Raw genomic sequence first — 13,287 nt, forward strand, 5'->3', positions numbered from 1 at the left:
GCCCACAGTTCTATTTTGCTCTTTAAGTAGAAGATATGGAGTGTAGCAAAACTAGTCATCATGTTTGGGATGGTAGATGAAAATGGCACGTAGAGGACTGTAGTTGTGCAAATGAAGCTGCCTTATACTGAATCAGACTCTTGGTTCATCTGGTTCAATATTGTCTGCACTGACTGACAGTGACTCTCCAGGGTTTTAAGCAGGGGTCCTTCCCAGGACAGGCCAAGGATTGAACTTGGGAACTTCTGCTTGCAAAGCATGTCCTCTACCATTGGATATACCCCTGCGTTATATGTGTTGGGATCGACGTGTGCAATGTGTGTAGCTCCTGCTGTTCAAAGACCAGAAGCCCTATCCCTACCCTTTAGTAGACATAGCCTGCACACTTTCAGGCTTTCTTGACATTCATGAGACACAAACACTTCATACTGTATTATTTTTGCCAATAAAGCTGTGATTTTGTTCAGATTTTAAATATCAGTAAACCAGTCACATTCTGGCGGGTGTAACATCTGAATTTGCCCAAGTCTGGTTGCCAAAATTGTCCACCCAGTATTTTCCCAACTTCAGTCACCAAGATTTGGAAGCTGGGCTGAGAATGTTGAGTGATTATCAGTCACATGTCATGGGGAGCAGATTCATGCGGTTTCAGATGACATTCCCGCCAGGAGCTTGTGCCCTCACATTCTGACATTTTAGTGACATGATATCAGCTTATTGACCTGCAGTGGGTCATGTGAGGCTGCCCAATGTCAATTCAGACTTCAAACGATTCTACTATATCTGTGATGAAAGCCTCAAAATAGCTAGAAACCAGAAATTTAAGGATATCCAAATCAAAAAGGTAAAGCAACAGATTGAGAGAAACATCTTGATTCTCAGGATTAAATGAGTGAATGAATGATGTCAATATTAGAGAAGAAGGGTAGCCAGGAAGCACCGGGTATCTTGATTCTGTGCATTGTGGCCTAAAATTCCTAGTTTGTTTAATATTTCATTTTCTGATTAAATTTTCTGAATCATTTTTGTGTTTTGTTCTAATCTTTTAGCTGTGCAGAATGTATTGGAAAAGCAGCATTCTTTTAATGATCAACCAGTTTTGGTTTATCCATACTACAGTTCTTTAGATATTGTTTTGTATGGAAAGGAAAGGCCACAAATCAAGATGCCTGAGCCTATCAAAGTCCCCTTGGATCCTTATATATGGCAATTTCTACAGTCACAGAATAAACTCATCCAAGAAATAGATAAGGAAATGGCAAACTCTCACTGTGAGCTAACGTGGCCCAAGACGACTTCCAGACAGCCTGAAGTCATGATGCACCCTTTACCTGCCTTATCGAAGCAAAGGGGGTCCATGATGAAATTGGTCAACACTTGGAAAGATAAAGTTTCTACAGAGTTCACATGCATCATGTCAAAATTCAAGACTGCTAAATGTGAAATTTTTCCAGAAGCATGGGAGACCATAAAAAGCAGTTTTATAAAGGATGATGTTCTGGCCATACCTGACATTTCTAAAGAAATTGTTGTCCTAGCTGGTTTTGTATTCACGGTGGATAGCATGGCAAAACTGATAAAGATACAGGTAGAAAATCTGACCAAAGATGCAGAAAAGGCAAAGCAAACTATTCAAGAAACATTGTCAGTTGCCCCAATAAAGTATGCTGTCTTACATAAAGTTTTGCTAGAAAATAACATTTATAAAGAGAATCCGAACTTAAAACTCTCTTATGATTCTTCAGCAAAGACAATCCAGCTAAGTGGAGCACCTGCAGAAGTATATAAAATCAAAAGTGATTTATTGGAGAAGTTACACAGCATGGCAGAGAAAAATGTCAACTTTCACCCTCATGTTTTACAATTTCTACAACATACAAGTAGCAAAAAGGTGTCAGCAGTCATTTTTGATGCAAATAAAATTAATGCTTTCTATGAGCTTGCAAATGGATCTGTAGAACTGGTAGGACATTCTGCTGAAAGTCTCTTAAAAGCAGAAGAACAAATGAAGAAAGATTTGGATAATAAATGCATTAATCTTGAGGACCAAGAAATCATCAACAAAAGGGAATGGAAGGAACTCATTAGACAATTGGAGAAGAAGCACAATTCTAAAGAAGACACTGTAATAATTGATGACTGCCTTGTTCAAGCAGAAGACGCCAAAGTAACCATAGCTGGTTATACAAAAGCAGTTGCAGATGTGTATAGTGAGCTTTCTGATTTTGTTGAAAGAAACACTCGAATGCTAAAAGTAATCCCTGTCAAGTCCATAGCTATTTTGCAGTTTTTGGAGAAGGAAAAGGGTAAGGCTTGGCACAACTTGAAGACAAAAGGTCTAAAAATGGAGTTTGGGCCACCATCAAAATGCAAGAACATTATCCTGAGTGGGCCTAAAGCAGAAGTGTTGAATGCAGCTAATGTGTGTGAGGAAATGCTATCATCACTGCATTCCATCAATGTGATGTTTGAAAAACCAGGAGTGACAGTATTTTTCACAAACCGAGAGCATTCCTATGTTACTGAAGTAAAAGAACGCTTTAAGTGTTTGATCAGACTGCAGAAACATGGAGAATATAATGAAGGCTCTCCTTCAAAGATAGGGAATCCTTATGCTGAAATAAAATTAAAAGATGGCATTGCAGTAGAGGTTCATATGGGAGACCTGACCTGCTATCCAGTCGATGTTGTGGTCAATGCATCAAATGAGGAGCTGAAACACATTGGTGGCCTTGCAGATGCACTGTCCAAAGCGGCTGGGCCACAGCTGCAACAAGAATGTGATGACCTAGTGTGGAGACATGGAAGTTTGAAGCCTGGCCGTGCTGTTATCACACGTGCTTGGAACCTTCCATGTAAAGAGGTAATTCACGCAGTTGGGCCAAGGTGGAACAGTTCCGCAAAGGAAAAATGTACACTCCAGTTAAAGAAAGCTGTGAGGGAGAGTTTGCATTTGGCGGAAACGAACAACCATCGTTCTATAGCCATCCCTGCTATAAGCTCTGGAATTTTTGGGTTCCCGCTCAAAGAGTGCGCCCATTCCATTGTAACAGCCATCAAGGAAGCTTTTGAAGAATCTGCTGAGAGTGGCTGCCTGAAACAGATTTGCCTTGTGGATCTGTCAGAAAACACAGTCCAGGCTCTCTCTGATGCCTTGAATGAAGTATTCGTGGATGGACCCCCCCAGGCCATAGCACCATCTCCTCCCCAATTGGTCAGTCAGCCCCAAAGCATCGGAGGAGACTATCAAATGGTGACATCCACTGAAGGTCTGAAACTTATACTTCAGCAAAAAGGCATTGAAGATGCTATGGTAAGCATGTTCATTGACACACAGATAATTTTCTGTGCATGTGAATTTAATTTATTTTTATTTTTATTTTTTTTAAAGCAGCTTGGAAGAGTTTGAAGTCTTACTATTATTCCAAAGACTTGATATTTAGCATTGAAGAAAGATTGTAGGAGAGCAATTCTTTTTTTTTTTTTTTTTGCAATTAATACAAATGTTTCAAGATTTACTGGCTGATTTTCATCTTTAGAGGATTGATTCTGTATCAGAGAGAGATGCTTCATGTTGTTTGCTTTAAAAAGAGATTGCTTTTCCACTGGAACTAGGGATAGGTTATATAAGACTGTTTCATGCATTGTATTTAGTACAATAATCGAAAGTGAAATAATCATATAGGGTTGTAATCTAACTTGTGTGAGTGGAAAGTGCCTCCACCTTATTCCGGTCCATGCCCTCCTCCTCCTGTAGTCCCCCCCATAACAAATCCCACATTAGTGCCTCAGCTATTTTTGGGGAGCACAAGGCACCACTGTGGATAAGAGGAGACATGGAACTTTATTTGTGTGCGCTTGCTTCGACTTTTGCAATTCTGGATACAGCGAACAATATTTCAGTGATAGCAACTGCATATTTGTAAGAACTTTGCATACTTAAAAAAAAATGGCATTAAACTGCACGTGCACAGACCAGTTCCAGTCTGATGCTGACTGGGGTGGCAAGAGGGTATGCTGCCGCCCCGTGCCAGTGATTTTGCTGACAGCACCGGTGGGGGAAACATGGTAGGGAGGGGGGTAAGAGCATGCTCCCTGCTCCTTATAGGTAACCCGTCCCCCTCACTGCCAGACCAGTCTGGAGATCTGGAAAAGGACCTCCTAACCAGTTTGTGCACATCCCTTGAGTCCACTAGCTTTCATTACCCTTTACAATTGGAGAAGAAAACCGTGTTTAAGCAGACAACTCAGAAGTTTATAGACTTGGATGGGACAACATCAGTGTAAATTGCCCCATCAAATGTATACATGTTAATTTTAAACAAGTGTTTTTCTCCTCACACTGTAGCCGTTGGTTTTGTTGATTGAAGAAGTAGTGGTTCAAAAAAGATTCCTTAGCTGTCGTTACCTTTCTCTGCTCCCTGTGCATGTTTACAGGCATCTGCCCTAAAGAATGGCATCCTTTGTGCCTTTCTGCTCTCCTGGATTCTAGAACCTTCAGCATACTTGCATCTTGCTATACGTAATCTTGTTGCAAGCACTTGAAGATTGTTTCTGTTTCAGACGGACGTTGTTGTAAGCAGCATCGGCACTGATCTAAAGCTTGGTGTGGGTCTACTTTCCAAAGCCCTGCTACAGAAGGCTGGGCCAATGCTCCAAGCTGAGTTTGATCAAGCTCTACAAGGACAAGGCGTGCAGGCCGGTTCTGTGATCCAAACAGGCGGATGTAATTTGGACTGCAGATTTGTTCTTCATGTGGTTCTTCCCATGTGGGATGGAGGGAAAGGAAATGCAATGCAGGTAACTGTTTTCAGTTCTTCAGCAGCATTAGTTATAAAGTAAAGTGTGCCATCACATCAGTGTCGACTCCTGGCACCCACAGAGCCCTGTGGTTGTCTTTGGTAGAATACAGGAGGGCTTTACCATTGCCATCTCCCACGCAGGATGAGATGATGCCTTTCAGCATCTTCCTATATCGCTGCTGCCCGATATAAGTGTTTCCCATAGTCTGGGAAACATACCAGTGCGGATTCGAACCGGCAACCTCTGGCTTGCTGGTCAAGCCATTTCCCCGCTGCGCCATTAGGTGGCTACTCAGCATTAGATATAGTGGAATGTAAATGTTATGAAGAAAAAATTGTTGTAGTGAAGGTTAATGGGTACAGTTGAGATACATCATTGATGCTCCCTAGCCAGGCTCAGGTCTCCTTCCTTAACTGCACTTGCCGCAGGCTTCCTGTGCTGTTACGGAGCTGATCCCACGGCCTCAGAAGATGTGATACTTTGCTGAAGCTAAGCAAGGTATCGTCTGGTCAGTGCTTGGATAGGTGATGGCTTGGGAACCCCCTGTAAGCCATCTTGGATGGAGGAAATACACATGTAATAAATAATAAGATAATGTAATAAATAATAATTAATAATAATGAGAACCCCCTGTAAGCCATCTTGAATGGGATACACATGTAATAAATAATAGTGCAATGATGGGCTCACTTGTTTTAAAACTAAGATTTATATGGCTCAACAGTTTTTAAAAATTATATATACATATTTGCATTAAATTTATACATTTGCTTTGAGCCAGCACTTCAGAACAAGAGAGCATACTCAGGATCACTTTACAGTTAAGGTATAAGTTGTAGTGGTGTGCATGGAACTGCACCTCTGCGGTCCGGCACTGGGGAGGGGGGCTCTTTAAGGGTGGGGCAGAGTGTACTTCCCCCCCCGCTTTTCCCCCTCCAGCACTCCCGTTTTTTAACGCATTTGGGGTGGCAGGGTACCTCCCTGCCGCCTCTTCCCCCATTCCTCAGCAAAAGGTTTCAAAAGCCTGACTGTGTGTGCGGATGTCGCGCGTGTGTGTGTGTACGTTGCGCACATACACACGTCTGATGTACGGATGCACGGATGTGATGTGCGTGACGTGTGCACACGCAGTCAGGTTTTTGAAGCCTTTTGCCGAAGAACAGGGGAAGGGGCCGCAGGGAGGTACCCTGCCGCCCCAAATGCATTAAAAAAACGGGAGCGCTGAAGGGGGGAAAGTGGCAGGAGGGTTAAATACATCCTCCCCCGCCCTTTAAGGTCCACCCCCCCCCCCGGCATCAAACCACCAAACCGGTTCCAGGTTTGGATGCCCTTAAAATGGGCTACAGACCAGACCCTGCACATCCCGAATAAGTTGTCTGGGTTAATCCTGAGTATTATATTTGTTTAAGAACTAAGATGGGTGTTGGACCAACATCTTTCTGGTCTATGATTCCTTTCAACAATTACAGCAACCTGCAGTCTCTGGGTGGTACACCAGGATTTGGCCAGTTGCATGTGGCTTAGCTTCTGCTTTCCCCTTCTGTAGTATACAACTGGGAGTTCAGAACATGCTCTAGGAAAACACAGGTCCCTTTTTCCCCTTCAGGACCCCATGCTTTCTGTGAGGAAAACCCAGCCTGCACAGTTTGCTGTGTCCTGATAGATAAATGCAGCCTTGCTAAATCAGCCCCAAGGCCTATCTAGTCCAGCTCCCTGTTTCACATATTGGCCCACCCGATGCCTCTGAGAAGCCCACAGGCAAGAGGTGAGGACATGCCCTCTCTCCTGCTGTTTCTTCCTTGCAACTGGTATTGAGATGCATCTTGCCTCTGAGGCTGGAGGTGGCCTATAGCCACCAACTAGTAGATCTTTATTGGCCATCCTGTTTATTAGGGATGGAAGCAATCTGTCTAGGTCTCTGTTGTTGTTGTTTCTTCTTCTTCTTCTTCTTCTTCTTCTTCTTCTTCTTCTTCTTCTTGCACATGACACAGATCTTCTGGGACTGAACTAGCTTACTATAAAGTAAAGGTAAAGTGTGCCATCGAGTCGGTGTCGACTCCTGGCACCCACAGAGCCCTGTGGTTGTCTTTGGTAGAATACAGAAGGGGTTTACCATTGCCTCCTCCCACGCAGTATGAGATGATGCCTTTCAGCATCTTCCTATATCGCTGCTGCCCGATATAGGTGTTTCCCATAGTTTGGAGAACATACCAGAGGGGATTCGAACTGGCATCCTCTGGCTTGCTAGTCAAATCATTTCCCCACTGTGCCATTAGGTGGCTGCTAGCTTACTATATAGGTGGGAAATTACATTGAATGTTCAACCCAAGTAAAAAATTCCCTGCTTGTGGAAATATCAGGGGGCTAGGCTCTATGCTACCTTTCTCCTTGATGTTTTCTGTGCACAATGGGGTTTGTTTTTCATTTGAGCAAACATGCAGACATGTGACTCTCCCTAAGTATATTTTGAGGTGCTTTGGTCCCAGGAGAGTTTGTTCTGAATACGTAGATTATCTCTGACCAAACTAGATGTGATGGGGCAGCCATGTTTGTGTTATTTGCATGTGAAACCCTGATCCCTCCTCTGTTTTGCCTTGTTTGAAGCAGTTTTCTCCCAGGCCAGCTTGAAAACCAGAATTGAGCTTGGCTGAAGAGAAAAGATCTTGAAGCAATAGAGCACTGTGAGATAAGGAAGAAACTGGGCGAGGTTTGTATCCTCTCACTGATACACCTCAATCTCTCTCTCTCTGTGTATAAAAATAAATAAAAGGACATCACCCTTTCTTTTGACTTAAATCACTAGTCAGGAAGATTCTATTTAATCATCATTTTCTAGTAAAAGTGCATTCTTGTTGTCTGACATAACCTTAATACATATTCATCATTACTCGGAGATAGATGTAGATTTTAGAAGGCAGATACACACCAGACATTAAAAAGTAATTATTTATACTGACTTTTTTCAAATTAATTTTCATCAAAAATTGGGCATTTTATTTCGTACCAAAGTACTTGCTTTGTACACTTGCATGTTCAGATATGCTCCCTTCAGTATCTCCAAAACAGGAGAACTTCTCATTATGCTATTTCATTTGGGCAACCAGACCTTGCATTTCTTTCTTGCACTGTTTGCATTTTGCATGCATGCCTGTCTTACCCACATGAAGAGAAATTTCATTAAAATATTCCCAAATGAGCTCTTTTTCATGGCCTACTGTCATAAGAGGTGTGTTCATTCTTTAATGTGAGCCAGCGTGGTGTAGTGGTTAGAGTGCTGGACTAGGACCGGGGAGACCCGAGTTCAAATCCCCATTCAGCCATGAAGCTCACTGGGTGACTCTGGACCAGTCATTTAACTCTCGGCTTAACCTACTCACAGGGTTGTTGTGAGAAGAAACTTAAGTATGTAGTACACCGCTCTGGGCTCCCTGGAGCAATAGTGGGATATAAATATAATTAATAATAATAATAATAATAATAATAATAAATGTAAATACACTTAGAATATATTTCCACAGAACTTCATCTTCTGCTCTTTGTTCCCCTCTTTCTGTTCCTCTCATGTCCCTTACATTTATATCCAGACTTCTTGTTCAGATCTGTTCCATCTTCCCAAATCTTCTATTCATTGACCTTCTTTGTTAGTACAAATTTAGAGAGAAGGGTAAGGGCTTGTATACCACCAGCAGAAAACGACTGATCAGGTCTGTGTCTCTCATCTCCATATACTTTTAAAACAATATACACTTTATGTTCATAGGATATAATTAGAAGCTATGGTTATTATTTATGGTGATATCTTTGACCTAGGTACATTTAAAAAAATTGTGTTAAGTATGTTAATTATTAAAATCCATACACACACACACACACACACACACACACACACACACACACTGTTGTTCAACAAGTTTCCTAAGCAGTTTACATAGAGAATTTTTTTAAAAATGGATCCACCTCCCCAAAGCGCTTACAATCTAAATTAAAATTTAAAAATCTGATTTTTTAAAAAAAGCATTGATTTTTATGTACATCAGCTCAGATGTAGGGCTGCCATATGAAAAAGAGGAAAGATCTCCTGTACCTTTAATAGATGCACAGAAGAGGGAATTTCAATAGGTGCAGCTTTTCTTTCCCCTACATAACATGCTGCACCTTCTGCAATTTCCTCTTCTGTGCATCTAATAAAGGTACAAGAAACTTGTCCTTCCTTCCATATGGCAGCCCTAGTCAGACATGTGAATAAATTACATATGGGTGCCCCTTCGTATCTAGTTTGGCCATAACTTCAAGTTTTGTGGGACATGCCCCTAATGCAGTAATGATATGTACTTTAAAATGTGGGCAGTGAACAGAAGAAAGGTGGGGGAACATTATTCTGCGTTTAATGCATGAACATAATATGCTCTGTATTTTTACAGAATCTTAGAAAGGTCGTGAGAGAATGCCTGGAGAAAACCGAAGAGCTGTCTTTATGTTCAGTCTCGTTCCCAGCTATTGGGGCAGGTGGTTTTTCCTTTCCAAGATTTGAAGTTGCCAAGTTAATGTTTGAAGAGGCGCTTCAGTTCAGTAGCAGGAAAACACTGAAGTCTCTTCAGGAAGTTCATTTTTTCTTGCCTCCAAATAATAAAGAAAACCTACAGGTAATTTTCCTATCATAAATTGATCTAAATATTGAGTAGCAACATGATTTAATTACTGCCTTTGAATGCTTGCCTAATAGGATGTGGGGTGGGTGTAGGTTGTTTTGCATTTATGGATTTTGTTCATAAGAAAAGTGCTATTGGTGCCTCTATGCATCAATTTAAATAACAGAAAAGAAACCTTCCTTGCAATTTAATTGGTTTCTGATTAAACATACTTTACAGAAGCTGCAGTGTATACATTGGCCCACTTCAGACAATGAAACATGTTGTGTTGGATCATGAATGAACCATTGAGCCTGTGTGTGTGTCCTCTTCCCCATGTGCATCCAGCTAAATGCAAACTTCCTGGTTTGTTAAACCACAGTGTCCTGTGGTATCTAAACTGTGAAACTGTGGTGTAAGTTATCCCAGGAAAGCAGGAGTTTGACAGTACAATCCTAGTTTGATATCCTAGTAGTTTGCTGGGATAACCTAAATTGCAATTTCCCCGTGTGCCAGACTGGGGGTTACTCTCTGCTTTCCTGGGATCTGCCCTCAGTAGAGAAATTGCTCCAATCCCAATTGATCGCCGCTCTTTCGAGGTAGGCTGCCACTAGTTGAAGACTGATCTAAAGTCACTGACCAGGCTCAGACATAGCTTCAACAACCGAGAACTGTCTGGCTTTGGGACTTACAGGCACTGTACAGCTGAAGTCCATACAACACAGCTCTAGACAAACACTATATTAGTCAAAAAACAAACGATTGGTAGTGCATGACTTTACGAGGCATATGCGGAAGTGTTTTTCATCTATTAAACCAAACTGAAGCCACTTCTGATTATATGAAATGTATTAAGAACACAAGATTTGCACATAGAATAATGAATTGGGGGAAACTGAGAGTGAAGAAAGTCACACAGGAATTCAAACGGAAATGCAAAACATTAACTAACGAACTAGCACTAAGTTTTACCTAAGTCTAGCAGTAGACAGGTCCTTGGCTGAGAGAGCATTAATCTCTAAAGCTTCTCCCTTTCTGGACACCAGAAGCAGCTGATGACATGGTAACTAGGATTACTCATGATCGGACTGGTGACAAAATGATGAGGGGTCTGTGCCCCTATTTCATAGTGATTAAAGAGTGGAAAGGCTTCCCCACACTTCCAGAGAGAGACAGCTCTGGAGCAAGGGTATCTCTGAAATATAACACTGGCATCTGGCCAATCTAGGGTTGAGGCTCCAAATTGGAGGTTCCTCCACCCTAATGGGTCTGAATTTGCATGTATAAAGGCAGGTCTGGTTTGAGCTGGTCATCTGTTGTGAAAAGGGTTTAAGACTATATAGCTTGATGGCTCTGTTTCTTCAGTGACAAAAAAGCAGGGATTGTCCTCATTCAGTAACAAAAAGGAAAGAGTGTCCCCCCATTCAGAGCATTCAGGGTGGGGTGTAAGTGTAAGACATTCTTGAGTTAAGGTGGAGATCTCCATTTCATCACACCCAGTTTAGATATCACAGGAAATTACAGTTTTACAAAGGAGGAAGTTTTGCATTTAACTTGGTGGGAGGAGAGGAGGATCGCATTATGCAGGCTTCTTGGCTCATTCCTGATCCAACAAAATCAGTTGTCTAAACTGGGCCAGTGAGTCCACAACACCACTAAGTTAAGCCTAGTCAAAGATCTATTCTCATCTCAACATTTCTGGATAAGGGATTTGTTAAATAATGGAACCAGAAGTCTCTTGCAGTCTAATCCTAAGGATGCCTTCTGAGAAGATTTAGGATCCTATGTGCATTTACTTCGGAGTTACCTATTTAAATCAGTAGGGCATGTGTGAGTCAATATAAATAGGATATGGCTGCTAGGCACTCGGTGGAGATAAATAGTAGTCACCTTTCTCTCTCAAGTTGATGGTTATAATAGAGATGCCCCATTGCCTGTGATATTCCCACTTTTCTAATTCTGTATCCAGTTTTTGTACTTTTAAAATACTATCTCAGAATCTGTTTCACTATAGATTATGGTAGGACAGAAGAAAAGAGATGTACATAATGGGAAGTGCTAGCTGTGTCATACTGCCCTCAACTCTCTTCAGAACAATTGTATGGTTTTAGGCAGAGCCGCGGCAGCAAAGTTGAAGCATTGGCTGGATTCCAGTCTCAAGTTCAGTGCATGGATGGGTCTCTTTGCTCTTCTGTTCAATGTGCTCTTCTGCTAAAATATTAGGCAAAGAAGAATGGTGACCTCTTCTATTGGAAGCTCTCTCCCAGTATCAAAGGAGGTTTCACATTTTGCAGTATTCACTGTGGGCCAGTTCAAAGGATTCCTTACCAGCCCATGCGATTAGCAAGGGGACATACTGAGAGTGAAGAGCATGTATAGAGTGACCATTCAGAAGAGCAGCTTCCCCCATCACAGTAAAGGGATGTGCTGGGAAGGTGTGGAGACGTCCACAGAAAATGTCACAATAGATGCACTTTCAGCACTTCCCCTTTCTAATCATATGGGCCTGTAAGCTATTGTCCATACTGTCTCTTTGTTTATAAAACTGTTTCAGAGTGTCCTGTTCCTACTTAGGATATATCTGGAATCTTGTGGTAATTTTGGTTTTCTTTCCAGGCGTTCTTAGAGATATTTGAATCCAAGATTAATGGTACTCCCAGTGTTGTGCGACCAAGTGATGAACAAACAGGCAAGTTGATTTGATCAGTTGCCAGCCCAATTTTTATCTGTTTTGAACACTCTTCCTCATGAATTCCAGAGAAGTAGCTAGCTCCCTGCAACTTTGGAGAAGCCACTGCCAATTAAACTGTCCCTAAAGGGGCAATTTCAGTGGGAGAAAATAGCATGTGGGGACTGTGTTCTCCCCCCAGTGCTACAGTTACAAACCAGATTAGCCCAACTCCCCGTGGCTGCTATTAACCTTTTTATAAAAGTTGAAGATCCTGTTAATGCATCTCCTGAATCACATCTCATTTGTCTCTAGGCCTGTCACATCAAAAACAGAGTCTAGTAACATCTTAAATAAGCAAATGTATTGTGGCATCGTATTTTGGAGTGTGGAGTCTAGGGATGTGCCCGAAGCATGGTTTGAAGCACGGTTCGAGCACTTTTAGGGAAATTCAAAATGGAGCTTTAAGAAAAAGGAGAGCAGGTCCTTATCTGTTCTCCCCTGCCCCATTCAGCTTCCTGCTAGGGTGGTGCGCAACCCAATAACTCCCTGCACGGTGTCAGCACATGTCATCTGTGCATGTGTGGGTGCCATTTGTGTGGTCAGCGTGGTGTTACCGAACATGCAAATAGTGCCTGCACGTGCATGAATGTCATGTGTGTCCTGATGCCATGCGGTGGGGGGGATGAGTGGATGGGTTATTGGGATGTGCACTGCCCCAGCAGTTGAATGGGACAGTGGGAGAGGAGAGCTGGTCTTGTGGTAGCAAGTAGGGATGTGCACAAACCGGTTCAAAGAACCGGTGGTTCCGCCAGTTTGATGGTGGGGTGTGTCTAACTTTAAGATCAAGGGAGGGTGCACTCATCCCTCCCGCCACTTTCCCCCCGCCAGTGTCCATTTCCTCCCAAGCCCATCGGGGTGGCAGCATACCTCCCTGCCTCTGCGTTGCCCCTGTTGCCCCCGCAGGTGCGCCAGAGACTTCCGGTCATATCCGGGCAAAGGACTGGCAGGGAGGTACGCTGCTGCCCCGATGGGCTTGGGGAAAAACAGATGCCGGTGGTGGTGGTGGGGAGTGGCGGGAGGGGTAAGTGCACCCTCCCCTGCTCTTAAAGCAGCACTCCCGCCACCTTCGAGCCTCCCCTGCGCGGTTCTGTGCACATCCCTAGTAGCAAGCATTACTTGTCCCCT

At 42.7% G+C, this 13,287-nt stretch overlaps 1 protein-coding gene across 1 annotated transcript in view; it reads left to right on the top strand.

The window, feature by feature from the left end:
- Positions 1-13,287, top strand: part of PARP14 (poly(ADP-ribose) polymerase family member 14) — a 57,516-nt gene that overhangs the window by 21,526 nt on the left and 22,703 nt on the right. Inside the window, exons 6-9 of the mRNA XM_053287041.1 lie at positions 1,050-3,313; positions 4,564-4,800; positions 9,225-9,446; positions 12,048-12,120. Of these exons, the coding sequence (XP_053143016.1) occupies positions 1,050-3,313; positions 4,564-4,800; positions 9,225-9,446; positions 12,048-12,120 (2,796 nt within the window). The remainder of the gene's footprint in view (positions 1-1,049; positions 3,314-4,563; positions 4,801-9,224; positions 9,447-12,047; positions 12,121-13,287) is intronic.

The sequence above is a fragment of the Hemicordylus capensis genome, chromosome 1, assembly GCF_027244095.1.
Source record: "Hemicordylus capensis ecotype Gifberg chromosome 1, rHemCap1.1.pri, whole genome shotgun sequence".
Lineage (NCBI taxonomy): Eukaryota > Metazoa > Chordata > Lepidosauria > Squamata > Cordylidae > Hemicordylus > Hemicordylus capensis.